Source organism: Sinocyclocheilus grahami, unplaced genomic scaffold, assembly GCF_001515645.1.
Source record: "Sinocyclocheilus grahami isolate Dianchi unplaced genomic scaffold, SAMN03320097.WGS_v1.1 scaffold130.1, whole genome shotgun sequence".
Lineage (NCBI taxonomy): Eukaryota > Metazoa > Chordata > Actinopteri > Cypriniformes > Cyprinidae > Sinocyclocheilus > Sinocyclocheilus grahami.
The window spans coordinates 869,561-889,317 of record NW_015505309.1 but is presented as its reverse complement, the minus strand read 5'-3'; the positions used below and the strand labels follow the sequence as shown (position 1 = coordinate 889,317).

General features: G+C 37.6%; 1 protein-coding gene across 1 annotated transcript in view; it reads right to left on the bottom strand.

Annotated features, from left to right (window-relative positions):
• Positions 1 to 19,757, bottom strand: part of grin2aa (glutamate receptor, ionotropic, N-methyl D-aspartate 2A, a) — a 153,099-nt gene that overhangs the window by 31,899 nt on the left and 101,443 nt on the right. Inside the window, exon 4 of the mRNA XM_016279424.1 lies at positions 15,865 to 15,979. Coding sequence (XP_016134910.1) covers positions 15,865 to 15,979 — 115 coding nt within the window. The remainder of the gene's footprint in view (positions 1 to 15,864; positions 15,980 to 19,757) is intronic.

Genomic DNA, 19,757 nt, shown 5'->3' with positions numbered 1-19,757 from the left:
ATCCTTCTTCGGAACGATGAAGTAACGGCTGTAGACCCGGACGCTCTCAAGAGAGGGAGGAGGAACACGTTCTATGGCCCCCTTCCTCAAGATAGTATATACTTCTTTTTCCATTACCAGAGCCTGCTCGGGGGCCCACTAGTGTGGGGATGACCCTGTTGAACGAGGCAGACGAGAACCGAACTGGATTCTGTAACCTTACTCTACAATCTGCAGGACCCATTTTGAGATATTTGGAAGAAGTTTCCACGCTACCAGAAAATCTACAAAGGGAACCAGCCTCTCGAGGCCGGCCTCTGGTATTATTAGAGGAGCCAGTTCGGTGCCCTGAAGCGGATGACCGGCAGGGAATGACCAACCTGACTGCTGTAGCACCCTCACTTGAGGGGGCGAGCTCTCCCGTGCCGTACCATTGCCGGGCGGCAGCTGGGAATTTCGCTCGTCGGAGCTCACTGAGCCCTGAAGCACCGAGGTGGCAGGGGTATCAGTGAACCTCCGTGAGGGCACTGAGGAGGATTGGGCACCAAATACTGAGGTGTTATCCTTTCCTCCCCAGGTGGGGCTGCCCTCATGGACCTGACAATGGTAGGACCATTTAGCCGAGGTCCTCTTAGACAAAATAACGGTCCGCAGATCCGTTTTTCGGTCTAGAAGACCCCGACTAAATTAGTGTAACCCTGTCCCTCTCAAAGTTGAATAAATCATTACTTTGATTGTAACCATTAAATAGTTACCTTCTATATACTATAAATGTGTACAATAATTGTTTTTAATATTGTTTTTTTCCCCTTATTAATGTAACCCTATTTTACAAACTACATATTTATCTAAAAGACAACAACAAAATAAAATAAAATAAAATAAAAGATGTTATTGCCAGTGAGTTCAGTCATATACTTCGCAGTGTATGTATTGATCTGCACCACTGACCCACAGTGCATGCAGCACATATGGAACGATCTAATCTTGGGAAAAAGATTTGTCCTCAACTGGTTTCCACACTGCATCCTATAACCTTCACTGGGATCTATTTATTAGGTGCTGGATGACTAGAAAAGTCATTAGCACTTTACCACAGGGATAGGAAATTAGCATTTTAATTGTTTGCGCGCTGTGCATTTCCATGGTCACGGTGCAAATAGATTTTGTGCTTGTAGATCTCAACCTGCTTCTATTCCAATCAACGTCTCCCCCCTTCAGGAGTGATTACATGAGTGTCGCACAATATCGGAGAGCTCTGGCTTCACCTTCAGGCCCCGGGAGGATGAGGAAAGGCTTGCGACAAGTCTTCATAGATGCTCTGCCCTCAAAAGCGACAGAGAGGAATTGAATTGAATGAGAACGCCTTCGCCAGATGAAAACAGTATAATGCCCATCCTGGAGGCTTGCTTGCAGAGAGCTATTAAGATAAAACGCTCCATGTCTAATTCGGTTGAGGAGGTATAATTAATGACTCCTGTACAGAGGGGAGGGGTTGTGTGTGCACTAAGCGCTTACCAAACAGCTAGCTTGAAAGCGGCTGACACTCAGCAACGTGTCTGCCGCTGCCCACTCAAAATTCCACATTAGTAGAGCTGCGGCTTGCTGCAGAGTATTGACCTTGGATACTTCACTCTATATATTTCTACAAGCATCATTTATTACCAGGGCCAAAAGACGCTTAAGTGAATTATGATGTGGGTACTGAGTACTGATGTGGGAGTCGTACCCTGAGGGTTGATTAACTGTTCATATCAATGATGCAGAACAGTGGAGCACCTGACAAAAATGAAATTCTGTTCATTGACATGGTCCTGGTAGAGCGATGGACAGAGATGCCCATGAGAATATACTGCTCAGACTTTCTTAAAGGAACAGTATACTTAAATATGAAAATACACTCTCATGTCATTCCATTCTTTTCTTTACTCAAACACAAAAGAAGACATTTTTGAAAATGTGCTATTCATTCGTTTCAAAAATACTCCAGGCCTTCTGAATCCATATAATAACTTTGGGTGAGAAATTGACCTTTTTTACTTTGATATAAAGAAGGGGAATTGTATATATGTGAGGGGAAAGTTACATTAAAAACTATATTAAACCCCCTTAAGTTTCACTGTAGAGATTTTTAATTGTTGAGCTAGTGACCCTGGAAAAACAGAGGCACTGTGTTGAGGGGAGGATTCATCTCTTTGTGAAGAAATGGAGAAAACCTCTAGAGCTTCTGGGTATTAAATTCAATTTGGACTCAGATGGATAGTAATTTACTGAGGGGGTAGGGGTGTTGTTTCATGTGATTTGGATCCATGTATTTTAAATGTATGCTTCTTAATCATAATAATTTTGAAGAAACTCTTGCAAAGTGGTCTATCGCTCTCTCTCTCTCTCTCTGTCATAAATAAAAATAAATATAAGGTCATATTTAGACATAATTATTTTATGTTGATAAATTAATAAATTATATAAGTATAATTTAGAAATAAAATATTTAAATTTGAAATAATAATAATAATAATAATTAAAACATATTTAATTCGAATTTATAAATATTTATATATTTTTAATTTATTAAACCATTTTAAATAAAAAATAAAGAATAAAATAGATACTGAAAACAGAGAAGTCAACAGTCATTTAAATCAATCAATAACAACAATAACACAACACATTTCGGTGTGTTTGTCACAAAAATCTATTTTACACATACAGAATACTTAGAATATGGCAGATGGTTCATATAGACAACTTTTGTGATGCTTTTATGGTACATTTGTGTCCTTTTTGAAGCTTGAAAGCCTTAGTTCCCATTCCCATATTCTTTTATCTTGTCATTTGAATGGCCAGCAATTAAAGAGAGGGAGGAAACACTCATAGGTGTATATGGTGCACATTGTTCAGCCCATTAAGGAAGCAATTATATTATTTTTTGCTTGCCAAACTGTGGACCCCATTCGTCAATCAAGTCTGGGTTTTCTGTGTGGGCAGCAGTTGTTCTGCTGAAGTCCCATGTGGATCCAAGATCCAGCAATCAGCCAACATGAGACAACGACAACAGATTCTTTGGCTGCCAATCCGAGTTGAGGCCGAGTTTAATCACGGAGGCTGGAGCTGTAATTAGCTCTACAGAAAACCAAACTCCTCCGTAACTTCGGAGGAGGATGGATTTGCTTTAAGTGCGAGGCGTTGATTATTTATAGTTCAATGGTGGTAGCAGAGCTGGACTGAGTAGCATGGGATTTCTGCATGACTGAGACATTAAGTCGGGAGAGAGAGAGGGAAAGCAAGATAAACAGAGGAATAAAGGAAACAGGGCTCTAATGTGCGTCATGAGGTGCTGCTGCGCAGTTGTTTTCATCACAGCCTCTGGTCACGATTTACAGTGACCCGCTCTTTAATTAAAAGCAGCGACACTGTCTGATGAATTGCCTCTCGGCCACAGTTTTGCCACAGAGTCACCCATACTGCCAGCAAAATGACCTGCTCAGTTTTAGACGTCATTTGAGTCTATTTACTGACTCTCGAACCTGGTTGATCCATTGGGGTTATGCTTCATCTGACGCCAGCCAGCTCGCTGTCTAAATTCAGATGAGACCAGTTTTCCCTGAGGATTTTAGGCAAATTTGTTTCATAGATGTATTTTGTGATTTAAATCCTGCCTAAATCAAACATGTTTGTGTTTTTCTCATACAACCTCGGGTGAAAATTGCAGAGCAAATTAACTACTGTTTTTCAGTAACTTGGAGGTCCTCTGAGAAATTGAATCCCATTTGTTTAAAAAAGCATGTGATTGTGGTATATTATTTTGTTCACATTGCTTCTCTTCATTTATGTTGACCTTGCCAAATATCTTAAAGTCTACATTCCAGTAGGAGTTACTCTGTCACCTGGTGCACCTTTTAGCTAATCAGGGGTGTGTTTCCCAAAAGCATCGTTAGCCAACTATGGTCGCAAATTCCGTTGTTACCAACATAGTTCAACGAACATTCACAAACAGCGTCGCAAACTTACGTGGTAGGAACTACAGCTCTCGACCTGTGTTTAGAAGCATAGTTTCTAGTTAGTAAGACATATGGACTTAAATAAATTATGCTTTTGAGCACAATAAGCAAGCTTACATGCAGTACAATCTATACCTTCCATTCAATTTAAATATATATATACATTTTAATCTATACATTTTAGTGCGTCCTCAATAAGTGCCATTTTTGAAGAGTGCACATGTACATAAATGCCTAAGGGAACCCAGAAGTATGACATAAGAGGAAACCAGCGATGAATCAAACATCAAATAAAGCAAAATGACAGGGAACAAAACATAGTAAATTAGTCATCAGGTGCCATGTTCAATACAGCAGCATCTCAGAAATCTCGAATCAATTAATTAGCTGAAGTTATTACGCCACCACATGCATGTGACATCATTAAAAACGGCCCTAAATTGTTGAACTAATGTGGTTCAAACGATGGATATGCGACTGTGTTCGGGAAAAAGTTGTGACTGGCTAGTTAGTTTCCACAACAATGCATACTATGGTGGTTAATCAATGAGTTACATCGTTGTACGGGAAACGCAGTCCAGTCCAACACCTCGTCTTAATAATTGTATTCCAAGTTAAATATGTTACAAATCCTCTCCAAATAGCAGTTAAAGGGATAATTCACCCACAAATGAAAATGCCATTATTTACGCACCATCATTTCACTCTAAACACACATGACATGTAGATTAAAAAAATATACTTTTTTTCCACAGTGTATTAATTTGTAACCACAATTGAATAATTCTTCCTTAGTTTTAGTTACACATTGGCCACATTTTACTAATTCATTCCATCGTTTTATTTAAATCATGGCCACAATTTAACAGTGGTGTAATCTAACGAAGTAATAATACTTCGTTACAGTACTTAAGTATTTTTTGGGAGTATCTGTACTTTATATATTTTTATATTCCAGCCAACTTTTACTTTTACTCCACTACATTTCCCAATTAAAATGTATACTTTTACTCCGATACATTTCCCCGAAGCATATTCGTTACTTACTACAAAATAGTCAGAAGTCAGAAGAACATGGACTGCAGGAAAGCAGGTTTGACGAATCAGTGGTCTGGCGTTTGCAAGTTAGACTCCTAAAAACACATTTGTTCATGTGCAAACATGTCCGCGCACAACCGCGGATGATTCATTCCCCATTCAAGTCAAGTCTGGGGTGTGCGATACAGCATCGTCTGCGATAATATGGTAAGTGTTGTTGTAATGATGTGTGATCTGACATTATCAAGTAGGCTATATCACCAAATCACACACAGAGTGCAAGCACGTTGATTTATTATATTAAAACTCAAAATTCCAGGCATTCTAAATTGTAGACGGCAAAATTGCGTCTGTATGTTTTTATATTTACATACTTTAATATAGTTAACAATATATATCACGCAAAGAGTACCACTTTTCTTCAGATATCAGCATGATAACACATTTAATAATCATTTTATACAAGTTCAGTAAAGCAATAAGTGACTTACATTTTAGACATAATATTGCTTGTTTTTGCTCGATTTTGCCAACGAAAATAGTTCCAAAGATCACAGCACTATTTTGCGTCTCTGAGCAATAGACGGTGTTTAATTATTGAATGAATCAGCTTTTTGAACAAATCGGTTGAAATGCTTTGTTGCTGAATGAATCAGTCGTTTGAATGAATCATTGAATTACTGAAATAAATGAACTTTTCCACGACATTCTAATTTATTGAGATGCACCTGTATATCTTTTCCATTTTGCATTTACTTGTATTTTTACTTTCAATACTTAAGTCTGTTTAAGATTTTAAAAATTATTTTCATACTTAAGTACAATAAATATCACATACTTTAAGACTTTTACTCAAGTAATATTCTAAACGGTGACTTCAACTTCTACCAAAGTAATCTTCTGGTAATATATCTGTACTTTTACTTGAGTATGGCTTTCAGGTACTTTATACACCACTGCAATTTAACTAAATTAAGGGAATGAATAACAAGTTTTGGGAACAAGTTCTTAATTTGTGTCCACAATATATTTTTTTTATCGCACGACACCTTTCATATAAATAATGCACAAGTCCATAGTCTACTTTTTATGATACCTTTTTGGTGTTGTTGTGTCATTTTGGAGATTTGACAGCCCCAATTTTCATTCACTTTCATTATATTGAACAGAGTTCAATATACACAGTGTACAAAAAGTCATAACGGCTTTGGAACATCATGACGATTTTGATCATGATTTTTTCATTTGAATTTTCATTACATAATGACTGAGAAGGAAAAGTAAAAGCAGAATCTCAGCCATTTTGTCTATAAACACAATCTGCGTAATACACTGAGCGTTCACACATATTAAACGCTCCATCCTGCCATCGAATAAAAGTCCTGGCACAGTTCAATGATGACTCAACGTTTTAATGATCCCTGACTGAACAATATGAAAAGCACATTGGGGGAAGGGCTTGGGGGAGTTGTGTGTTTTTTGTCCGCATAAATTGAAAAGAAACACAGTGGTGAAAAATGAAGGCTGGTTTTCAAGGTGACAGCAGTACAGTTTGAATGCTATAGTACAGAGCTTGTATTCAGCCTCTCTCTCTCTGAGTGAAAAAGGACAGGAAGAAGAATGGAAGCAGGACAGCAGCTTATTTCTTGCGACTATAGTCCACGACTTAGTGGCCAGGCCAATTCACCACAGGTCTCCAGTAGGTCACGCAGATAGGAGGACTACTTTAAGAGGGCCGACATTCCATTACTCTGTCGGACAATAGTATCAAAATAATGAGCGATACCCAGATTTATGGGCAATATCAAGAGGCCGCCCTGAAAAGAGATGAGTAGGACAGAGTTGACCCCCCCAGAAGGGACTCCTGACGGGAAGCTTCGGCCCACGAGTAAATTACACAACACAAGCAATTTGCCACACGCCCACCGAGGCCGAGAGTGAAGGGAGCGAGGGGGAGAGCGAAAGTGACAGACAAAGACAGAATGAAAAGGATTTCTGAATAATTTTTGAGGAGATGGAGGGCACTTGTGCACCATTCCAGCTCATCAGTAACACCTCTGTTGCCCTCCCCTAATGCCCTGCACCATTTTTAAAACATTCCACGCCTCCACTCTAAAATAAAAGCCATTTGTGCAAACACTTATTCACCAGAAGAAAGCTGCAGTCTCGAGACGGCTGCTTTCTAATTCCTTCTCCTGCAAACGTCTTGTTTAAGTGAAAACCTTTTCTTGGGGGACTCATGCAGTGAATTCTGATGGCTTCATTTTGAACATGGCTTCTCCCCGTACAGACAGACAGACAGCTGTGTGGTGAAACGGCTGGTCACACTTGCATTACACTGCCTAAATGTTTGCGCTCGTTCTTCTAGGCTTGTTTGCTTAGGCAGAGAGCTCACGGTGACACTAGTAATTACACAGTATGGAAAAGCCGTTCAAGGATCACGTTTCAGCTCTCTAGAGGATCACATGCTTGACATTATTACAGCTGAGTACTGGAAAACAGCTAGCATACTTTTCATTGAGATCCTTTAGGTCTACTGACAAAAAGGTAAATTAAATTTTGAAGAATGATACTTCATTATTCAACAAAACTGTAAAAAAATTGAAAGAACATATGCAGTTTTAATTTTTGATTTTGATAAAAAAAGCCAAAACAAATCATTGTAACATAACATTGTGACATAACATAACACAGCAAAATGACAACATAAAGCAACATACTGTAACATGACATGACTTTTTTTTTTCAATACGTAACATTATAGGTGGCAATAATTGCCAACAGTACTAATAGATGGTCAGATTATGTTACCATGAGAGAAAGAAGGGAACACATTTATTCTAGTTTCAAAGTAACAAAAGAAAATAGAACCAATAGTAGAAGGGAATGAATGGATAGGCACAGCTAAATGACCCAAAAAGCTATCTTCTTAAATGACTGCATTAGTCCAACCCTTTTTGTTCTTTTCAAACCTGGGGTTGGTGTGACGTAGTGGTCACATTATGGGCTGAAAACAAAAGGACAATTTCCACTGTAGCAGGCCCAGCTCTATGCTGTAGGGTGGGCCATAGGGCTCTCACGGTGGGGCAGATAGGCCCTCACTTCACCCCATCTTACTCTAGGGCACCTGTATCAGTTAAATGTTTAATAAAATGCCAGCCCCAGCAAGAGGATCTCTTGTGTTGCCGTCCTCCTTTAAAGTTATCTTTCCTGTGTTGAGACGGCATGGTGAACACTGATTGGAGGAATGAGAGTTTCTGCTATCAGAGCAAGCACAGCGCTTCACTGTTGACCATGACAACATGCAGCGAGTCTTGACCACCCCATCAGTCAAACTCTGTTGATTTGATAGGGCATTAAATTAGGCAGCAGACAAGCACATCATCAAGTGTATCTCCACAGCAGAATGCAGTGGCTATGAAGGGCAGAGCTGTGATTGTCAGTGTAGTGAGGGGTGGAGATGGAGAGGGGCATGGCCGTAAGTATGACGGACAGCGGAGGTGAAGAGAAACACACCAGGCTTACTAAAGAGAATTACACCTTATCTCTGCTGGATGAGTCAAAGCCAGTGCAGACAGCACAAGCTCTGCCTCAGGCTCCCGACCTCCTTCTTTTCTAGCGCTTTTTCTCACATGTTCTGTCTTTGTATTTATCTCTTTGCTTCTTTCTTTCGTTTGTTCATTAATTTACTCCTTCTTATAATTATTTTCTTTCTCTATATTTAGTGTTCTCGTTCTTTCTTTCATTTGTTCGTTTGTTCTTATAAAGAATAATTCTTTAGATTGTTCTTTCTTTGTTATTCTTTCTTTAGTTTGTTTGCTCGATCACCCATTAGTTTGTTTGTTCTTTTATTCCTTTTTAGCTTAATTTTTATGCATAGTATTTTTTTTCCTACTATGGAAGTCAATGGCAACCACCAACTGTTTGAATACCAGCAATCTTCAAAATATCTTCTTTTATGTTCAACATAAGAAAGCAACTCATACAGGTTTGGAACAACATGTGGGTGGAGTAAATGATGACAGAATTTTCATTTTTGGGTGAACTATCCCTTTAACTTGTTTGCTTGATTACTTTTCAACTTTCCTTTTTCTTTTTCTCAAGCTAGTTGCTTTATTTCTCTTTCTTTTTCCAAATTAGACATTCCTCTTTCTATTTATTCTTTCTTTCTTTCTTTCTTTCTTTCTTTCTTTCTTTCTTTCAGTTCCAGTGCCAAGTTAGTTTTCACTGGCATAACAAATACTGTATTTGACTTATTTTGCAAAAAAAAAAAAAAAACACCAACAGATGAAAACATATTTACTGTACAGTGCAAAAATATTGATTACTGTTTACTGGAGTATGTTTTATAAGAAAAATGCTGTTTCAGTTTTTCTGTCAAAATTTCATATTTAGTTCAATTTGTTACTTGCTGTTTCTTTGTAATTATTTGTGAAATTTACTATTTTTGTCTGAGTGGAAGATGTTTCTACACCTATTTTTTCAATGTATATCAACAAATAAATTAAACAAATAAAAACAAAAAATAGTTTGTCATTAAAATAAGATAAAATAAAACTAAGTAAAATTACAAATCAACTACAGTATAAGCTAATTTTATTTTTAGTGATTATGTTTCAAGTATATTAATTATGAGTTATAAAAATAGATAAAAAAAACTAAATATGTCTTTCTTTCTTTCTTTCTTTCCTGTTATGAGAGAGCTGTTGGAAGGTCAGTCCCCAACAATTGGCCATGTGGCACACTCATTTTCCAATGTGAGAAGGTAAAAATGGCAGAGAGATCCATTTCACACTGACATAGTTTTCAACAGAATCAGTTGCAAGAAAGTCCCGAGGGTATCCCACCACCTCTAACTTAGTGATGCAATAAAGTCTTTTTTTTTTCTATGTGTGTGTATATGACAGGAAAAGACATAAAGAAAGAAAAAAATGCTGTATGTTGACTGTTACTTGACCAGCAATTATGGCCCACAGAATCGTGGCCCAGAATGGCCCATCAGTCTCAAATCTTTCCTCCATCTAGCAGTCAATCCTCTATCATGGAGGGATCACTCAGATAAATATCTCTCTTCAAAAACAGTGATTGATAATTTGCATTAATATTAATCTATCTATCTTTCTCGAAAATAAAAAATAAATAATATTGAATAAATATACTATATATTGTATTTATATTATTCAGTGTGTGATATACACGCATATAAACATGAAACTATAAATATTTTAAAACATACTGAAAAAACTAAATATCTATCTAATGAATAAATATTAAGTAAATATCATAATAAATACTGAATAAATATTTTTCATATTTTAAGATATTACATTGTTATAGACTATCATACAAACTTTTAAAAATATTTCAGATTTTATATACACAAAGTAAATAAATAAGTATATATATATATATATATACATACAAAAAGTATTTTAGAAAACAACTACTAAAACTTACTTCTCTTTATATATGTTATAAATTAATTATAAATGATATAGTATTACATATTTATTATAGGTTTTATTTAAAACATTTTATATAAAAAAACTGATTTATTTTTTTGAAAAAAATTTTAAATTGTTAAAAAAAATTATTCTTGTGACTGGCAGTGAAGCTGAATTTTAGCAGCCATTACTCCAATCGTCAGTGTCACGTGAGTCTTCAGAAATCATTCTAATACGCTCTTTCAACAACATTAAAAATGGTTTATTATTAATATTATTTTTTATTTATTTTCCTTGTGGCTTAATATTTATTTGCAACTTTTCTTTGCATCCCCAATCATACAAAAAAGCACTGTGCCAGTACCACAGTACAGCAATGCTATACTGCAATATATAACATCACATATAATGACATATTTATGTATCATGGTACTGCAAGCTACTATCTGTTTATTTTTTATGTTGATTTATTTCTTTTATATTAATGAGGTGCATATAGATATTTCTGAATAGGTGGACTGTCATGCTGAGAATGAATGTAGTCACTGCATAGCAAAAATCAGAACAAAAAAAAAAAACTATGATTTCTCAGACTGAAAAGACTGTTTGATGTGAGCAGATCAATGGTGATATTTACTTGTTAAATATGACCTGAAATTATAGCTCCTGTATCTACTCTGAAATGTCAGTCACAGTGGAGGCACTTCTTTATACAATTAGAAATGCTTTGAAAAATATAGTTTTTTTTTAAAAAGAAGGAAAAAGTTAATGGCTATGACACCAGTGTCCATTCCGCTTAAAACACAGTAACCCCAGTGCATGGCATAATGACTGCAAACTTGTCAGGGTTGTGCTTTTCTTTTAAAAATGTGGCTGGATGAAGAGCGGATCAATTACTCCAGCAATCTACTTTGACAGAACACACACAGTTGTCAAAATAAAGAGTTAACCTGTGTGTACTAACGATGAGCAAAGCAGCGACTCAACACTTTGCATACACTTCATTTGTGCATCTACACTCTTAAAAATAAAGGTGCTTCATGATGCCATAGAAGAACCTTTTTGTCTAAATTTTTCCATAAAGAACCTTCAACATCAGAAGAACCCTTCTGTTTCACAAAAGGTTCTTCGTGGCGAAAGAAGGTTCTTCAGATTATAAAAAGGTAAGAAAGAGATGGTTCTTTAAAGAACCTTTGACTGAATGGTTCTTTGTGGAACCAAAAACGGTTCTTCTATGGCATCGCTTGAAGAACCTTTTGAAGCACCTTTATTTTTAAGAGTGTATTTTGGTGTTTTAATGAATGCACATATAAAAAAGCTTGAGAAATAAGAAGCTCATAGGTGACAGACATTCCCGACTGTGTCGTGATGACAACAAAACTGTTCCAGTCACAATAAGATCAGTTGAAACAAACAGAGAACAAACAGATGCTTGTGTTTGGCAGAGCTGCCCAGACATAACTTGCAGACTAATCACAATCACATACTTGGTAAATGAAAACAATGGCAAAAATTGTGTAAACTGCTTTCGTGGCAGCCTTCAATGTTGTGATATCATTAATAAACATTGTTTCACACATAGACACTGGCAATTACAGCCAAAACCTACTATTGTATTACATCTTTTATATCTAGCTGTAGCTTAAAGGGTAGCTGAAACAAATTTACAAGTATTTCCTAGTGCTCTAGTGGAGAACACATCCAATTTCTCGACTGCTGCTACACTTGACTGAAACTGCAGCTCTATAAGTATAAAAGGTTTTTGCAGTGACAAAACAAATGGATATATTATTAACTTCCAGTTAATTTCTGACCTTCAATTTATTCAATTAAAAATTCAATTCCTGAATCATCAGTTCTGAATTTTGTACCTTATATACACATCTCTGTTTCCAAACTGCATTTTTATGCATCATTACAAAATGAATTGCTATTCATTTTGAACAACCCTGCTGAACTGATCTTGTTTTATCCTTAATGAGTGGGTTTGTATCTACATCACTAATAACTAATAACTATAAAAAAACGTCTCTAGGTTACGTATGTAACCATGGTTCCCCGAGGGAACGAGACGCTGCGTCGAGATTCGCTTTGGGAACGCCCTTGCGTGACCGCGTTCTGAAGCACATGTCAAATCCGTCCAATGGAGCAGCGAGACGTCACGAGCAGCGAGACGTCACAAGCAGGGTGACATAAGCACCAGAAAGCATAAAAGCGCATCCGGCCGGGCACCACCCTGTGTCAAACTGCATTACACTGCAGTTACGTTCCTTAGAGCTATGCATTTGACATGTAACTCTGCCCCCCCCCAAAGCGTTTCAAAAGCTCCCCACGGTCCTGTACCCAGGCAGACCTGTGGTATCAGGGTCATGTCTTCAAATCATTCCTCTTTATGATTTTTTATTGTCTTTCTGTTGTCCTCCACCATGAAGCTACTGCACCCCTGCGAGCGTCAATTTTTAAATCCATTGAGATGAAACCCAATTGAGAAGGTTCACTGATGAGTCAGTAGGCGGTTAGTCTGCGGTGTGGTCGCCAAGTTTGTGTGGTTATTTCCTACTAAATTGTGATTATTTTGACACCTGTAATCCAGTGTTTTCTGTCATCTGTTTCCAAAACTCTGTCCAAAGGCAAAAAATAATATGTGACAGCACATAGCCAGAGTGACAACCAGTTCAACATTTTATCCGCTTTAATCAACATCAACATGAGGCAACTTGACATGGAATTAATTAATGTAATTACTTTCATGTGAATTTAATTTGGCACCATAGCAGCTTGATCTTTGCAACTGTCAGCTCCCTGATAAAACGAGGGAGGAGCGCGTTATGTTTGTACATGGCCACTGGCAAGCGCAGAGTGCAAAGTGTCAAAGGCTATTTTTAGATTAACTGAGGCTCAAAAATGGAGCCTTCTGCCATTTGTTGACCCATCACAAAAGAGTCAGAGCCCACACATGCAGAAATCTGGAGTGGCTAAGAGAGTAAAAAAAAAAGACCTGACACAGCCTGGTATCTCTTATACTTACAAAAACTTTAAAATAGTAGAAGGTTTTTTTTTTTTTTTTGGCCAATCGAAAGTTTGAGGTCAGTAAGATGTTTTAATGTTTCTCAAACACTTATGCTCACAAAGGCTGCATTTGTTTGACCAATATACATTAAAAAGGGTAATATTGTAAAATATTATTACAATTTAAAATAACTTTTTTTAAATTTGTATATATTTTAAAATGTAATTTATTCTTGCGATGGCAAAGCTGAATTTTCATTACTTCAGTCTTCAGCATCACATGACCCTTCAGAAATCTTGTTAATTTGTTATTATAAATTTTGAAAACAGTTCTGCTTTTTAGAGTAATATATTTTTGTAGAAACAGAAATATTTTGTAACTTTATTAATATATGTACTGTAACTTTAGATCAATCTAATGCATCCTTTCTGAATAAAAGTATACATTTCTTTAAAAAAAAAAAACAACTTACGGACCCCAAACTTTTCAACAATAACAAATATTAATATAACAATAATTTAGTACCATGACATATACTGTATCATAGCACCATGGTACTATGACCTATTGACAACTACACAACAGTAACAGTACAATACACTTTGCACTACTTGTCATGATTCAGTGAGATGCAGCACAATGTCATAATTGCATTGAGATTGAAACTGCGAGTGAGAAAGAGACTGAGTGTGTGAGGGAGAGAGAGAGTTAATCTGCGGTATCAGTTTCAATCTCTCTTGTGCGGTTCATTTCACTTTTGTCCAGTGCTGCATCTCATTGAATCAGTTCTGACCATGCTGACAAACGCTGGTTTCAGATTTTATGCTTATTTGGATGACCCACTTCTTCATGTACTGAACTGTAGAAAATTATGTAAATCAGCACATAGATAAATACAAACAGCAAAGAAAATAACGGCATAACTCTAAAGGAATTGAGCCTGGTTTATTCCATAAAATTGGGAAGTGGAATTGAAGTGATAGCACCACGTTTCTGAAGGCACATTGGATGAGTAGATGTGCCTGTAATATTGCAAATAATGTTAAAAGTCACATTCTTTCACCTAAACAATCAAGCTACGATTTTAAATTTTTGAACAACAACAAATGTATTTTATACTGTGCAAACATTTTATTAATGTTATTAAACTGAGTTTAAATTTGAGTTTAATATAAAATGTATTGATGGTGTATAATAACGAAAATATTCTTCTTCAAGCTGCTGGTTCAGCTAATATTTTCTCCACAGTGCCATCTAGTGTTTTGGATAATAATGCAAATGTGGTGAAACATCAAGTTTAAAGTGCTGTGCGCTATACTATATAAAAGTTTCAAGGACTAATTTAGTCCTATTTATGTGATAAAAATGACTTTTGGAAACACATACATTTTTTTTTTTTTGAAGACACTAAGGAGAATTTGGACAATGAATGTTATTGCTACCTATTATATTCTGCTTTAAACACTAATACTACTACAATATCTAGTCCCAAATGAGCTGAACAACATGGGATGCATTTTATAACAGATTGATGAAACTCTAAAAGTTTAATGGACAGTCGAAACAGCATGAAAAATAATACAGAGCTGCTGTAATAGAGCCCAATACAACACTTTAACATCAGATGAATAACGAGGTCCTAAACACCTCTGGGATCTAATTTAGTGCGTTTTATCCTGCTGTAATACAAACCCAATATCATATCTGCAAAACAACCATAATTTAATGAACCATACAATGTTATATCAAGACAGACCTCCAGTATACAGGTTCCCCTCCAAATAACGCAAAGTCTTGAAGAGGTTATAATATTATTGATGATTGTCACGCTCTCCTAACAAGAAATCAAAAGGCCTGATCGGAACAAATCTGTCTTTTGCCGCATGGACATGTATTCATGACTGAATTCCTCTCTCAGTGCAAGCTTTATTCTGTCAATTAGACTAGCACTGATATTGATTGATTTGCAGAGCGAACTCCACAAATCAATTTCTCCTATTGCTTTGCCATTCCAATTACTCCTCCTGCTCTGTTTTCATTGAACCACATTCTCTACTAAAACAGAAAAAAACTAAGGACATGCTCATCCACTAATGCACTTGTGTGTGTTCCCGTTCATGTTTGGTCTCGGACTGGATTGCGGTCTAGAAAAAAAAAACAGGCCCTAATTACACCTCCGAATTTGGAGACTCTGGTAGTGTGCGTCTGAGGTAATTACCGCACTGACACAATTTTACACCGTTCCAGGGTGTAATTAAGATTGCGGATTCATGGGTACTAATATTGTATGAACAGTTGTTAATGACGCTTTGCTTGGAGGAGTTATAATGAAATTATAATGGCGCAGTTACGAAGGTCAGTTGTTTTCGGCGGCGGCACGGAGCATCCTTACCTTTTCCCACTCTCTGTCCTTGTTCAGCACGATCACAACCAGTTTGGGATGCACCTGGTAACCGTCCTCGGTGAAGGACAAATCTCTGCCATCCCAAGTCACGTTCATCATGTACCTAGAGGAAGCAGAAACCTCATCAGGTTCAGAAATAGAGCAGTCAGGTGACACAAATCTTATCTGCTGCCGCAGGCATGAAAATAACTTTTCAGCCTAATGATGTTCATTCTATAACTAAAACATCAAAATAACATATGAAGATCATTTTCAACATGCAAGCAGACAAAAAGAGGATTTAATGAGCCATCTGAAGACTAATGACTGACCTAAATCAGACGTCACACATTAAGCGAAGATGAAAAATCTGCCCGAGTTATTATTAGTATCCAATGAAATCTACATGAATCACTACTATTCCTTCTTTTGTCTCCATCTTCAAAGAAATAGAAAGAGAGAGCATGTAGATATAAAACAGAAGAGACCAATCAAGGAGACATTCTGGGTTCAATACAAGCTCTTTGATATCATTTGTGGCATTAGATTACCACAGAAATTAATTCTGACTGGTTCCTCAGTTTCTTTTTAAGTATTTATTTTTATTTTTTTTATTCTTTTTGGTTACAGTGCAGAAGTAAACCGGGCCAGCATTCCGGAAGATTGAAAAATGGGAAAGTAAAGCTTATTTTCTTGTGGAATTTCAACAAGTTGTCCAGAGACCCCTAGGGGTCCACACGGTGGTGCTAGTAGGTCCACAGAAAATTTTAAAGATTTTTTTTTTACGAAATATATTTTAAGGTTGTAAAAGTTAACATGTTAACTTTTCCATTTTGTTAGATTTACCATAATTCATAGTATTACTACTTCATTTATCTTTCTAAAGTTGGAAATTATGAGATGATAATGATGATGATTGACACTAACTTTTATCAGTAAGAAAAAAAAAATCTTCATAATGTTTTTGAAAAAATAAAAACGTTTTTAAAGTATTTTTAATTTATATTTATTTTTACTATATATTTTTTAACATATTTATTTTCTAGTTTGAAGTCCCTGGCAAAAAGAAAACTTTGAAACCCCCTGGTCTTAATGTTTTTTCTTTCTTTCTCACAATATTAAGGGTGTTGGTAAAACCAGATGGGTATTTTTTTAGGGAAAGTAAAACCCAAGTGAATAGAGTCTGGATTATTCTCTTTTCACAATGCCACCTTGTTCCTGTCATATCACTTTAAAAGTGATAAACCGAGGAACACGTTGTGTTGCCATCCCACTTTTCACACCATGTCGTCAGGTATCCCTCAGAGACCCGAGTGGCAAAACACCGGCTGACACAAACACATCAGACTGCCCCTCTTCCTCAGTAATTACGACCCAGCCATTTTAACAAACCCTGCGGCACGGGTATGGCCTGGTGGTAAGTTTTATGCTGCAGTACTGCCAGGTGAGCAGAACTAAAAGTGTGGCATGATGATCGAGTTATGAAACGAGTCTTAGTGGGCGTCTAGTGACTGAATGGCAGTGCAGCTTGTTGAATTGATTGGGGTCCCATTTAGGGGGAGAAGCGAAGGCCCACTCACCCTAGATATATTGCTGAATCCAATTACATCAGACTGCGGGAGAGGAAGAGAATCGATATGCTCTGCTCTCCTACACTACAAGACATGTTTCCATTCACACTGGGCTCCCTTATTTATTTGAAAACTTCTTTCATATTTTACACCTCACCCAGTTCCCTTTGCTGTGACCTGTGGATCACTACACTGGTCACACCTGCAGAGCCCCCTTTACCAATTACTGAGGAAAGTAGACACTGGACACAGTGTGTCAATCGAGCTTTAGGTTCTCAGCAGAATCGCAGGAGTGTGAGCTGTGCTCATTAGCTTAGTATGTTCTGTCACTACTAGACTTGTGGCGTTCGGACTGGAAGAACCATAGTGACAAACAGAACAAAAATAAGTGATGGGGGGGAGAGGGAGAACTGAATGAAAGGAAAATATTTGCATATTGAAAAAGTGGCAAAATTAATCTTGAACTGCCTCTAGACGTGTTATGCCCTAATTTTTGGACCAAGTGGACATTTAGTGCAACGTCCAAAATATGTATCTTTGATAACAAATAAGGATGCTCCAATATAAAAATGTTAGGCAACACTGACAGCAAATGTTTCTTTAAAGTTATGGACAACAATCAATAAATGACTGATATTATAATTGTATGATATTTTGTTTAAATTAATTTAAAAAACAACACTACGTACGGAGATATGCTGAGATTGGCTAAAGCTTAGCCTACGTTTAAAAGTGTAGATTATCTGTGTTATTAAAGTTGTTTTAAAGATTAATTCATTTTTTAAAGATTCATTTTTAATTCAGTTTGAGTGTTAGATGATAGCTAAATTAATCTAAACTTAAAAATATGGGAATCAAGCATGCATAACTGTATATCCAATACTGCTTCATATATATGGCCCCAATATCAACTGATACCGATAAATAAAAAAAAATCTAGGAAGGGAGTCTATCTATCTATCTATCTATCTATCTATCTATCTACAAACCCGATTCCAAAAAAGTTGGGACACTGTACAAATTGTTAATAAAAACAGAATGCAATGATGTGGACGTTTCAAATTTCAATATTTTACTCAGAATACAACATAGATGACATATCAAATGGAGAGGAGAATGAGTTTGTGGGGGTCGCAGGCAGATCTGGCCGATGAGTTTAAAGAGGGGCTTTTCTTCTCGCGCTTGTCGGCCGCGGACGAGGGTGAGCTGCTGGATGATGATGATGATGTGATTTCCCTAACATCATCTGATCCAGTGGCCAGTGCTCTGCTGGGTTCTGCCCAGGAAGAGCAGGAGATGTCTGAGGGGGGCGAAGAAGTTTAGACTGAGTCCTCCCAATCCTCCTGCCTTGCGTATGATGAGCTTTTGGAGGTTATGGAATGCGCCACGGTGAGGCTTGACTTGCCGTGGAAGCAAGCCAGGAAGATGGCGCCGCGAGGTCATCTCGACGAGTGTAATCTATCTGACCATAGCCCCCCCAGCTCAAGTGAGCCTTCCTTTTCTTCCTGATCTACATACGGAGATAGAGAAGGAATGGAAAAGGCTGTTTTCCTCCCACATCCATAGGTTCTAGCATACGAGTTATGCCAACATCGAGGGGATGCGTGAAAGCGGCTATGAGAGGATGCCCCCTGTAGAAGAGATGCTGGCTAGCTATCTCTTTGTAGGAGAGACATCCTCTCTCAAGGCTCCCTCCTTACCATCTAAGCCCCTTCAGGATACATCTCGCTCGAATAGCAGGGCATACGCAGCAGCAGGTCAAGCTGTCGCTTCGTTGCTCTGGCTCTGAGGTGAAACAGCTCTCCGCCCTCACTGTGGGAGGGTTCCTTTGAGCTCGCCGGTCCTGGGCAGACTGGGTGAGTCCTCCTTGCGACTCGAGAGTTAGGTCCTCTACAAAAAGTTCCTCTCTCTCTTCGCAAGGGGTTGAACCCTCCGATCTTGAGCTCCGTGGCAGTGACATCAGGTAGTTGGGCCGCTTGCTGTTTCCCTGATAAACGGCCTCTATTCGGGTCAAGCCAGGCAGTGCTCCCCTCACCTCAGAGGGTTGTCTTTGAGCCTGCCGCTCCCTATTGAGTGTCTGAGGACTTCTGGGCATCTGTGAGCAGATGCTTCGGAATCTTTCTAAATCCATGCTATGGTAAGTGCACATGCTAAGCTTCTGTGCACTTTCTAAAATCCACATTGTGGTAAGTGTGCACGCTAAGCACTCTGCGCACTTTCTAAAATCCTGTATGGTAAGGGTTATGGGTATTGTTCTATGGGATGCGCCATTTCCATCTATGTGCGCTCTGTGTATGTTATGGACTGCTCCCTCAGAGTGCCACGGTCACA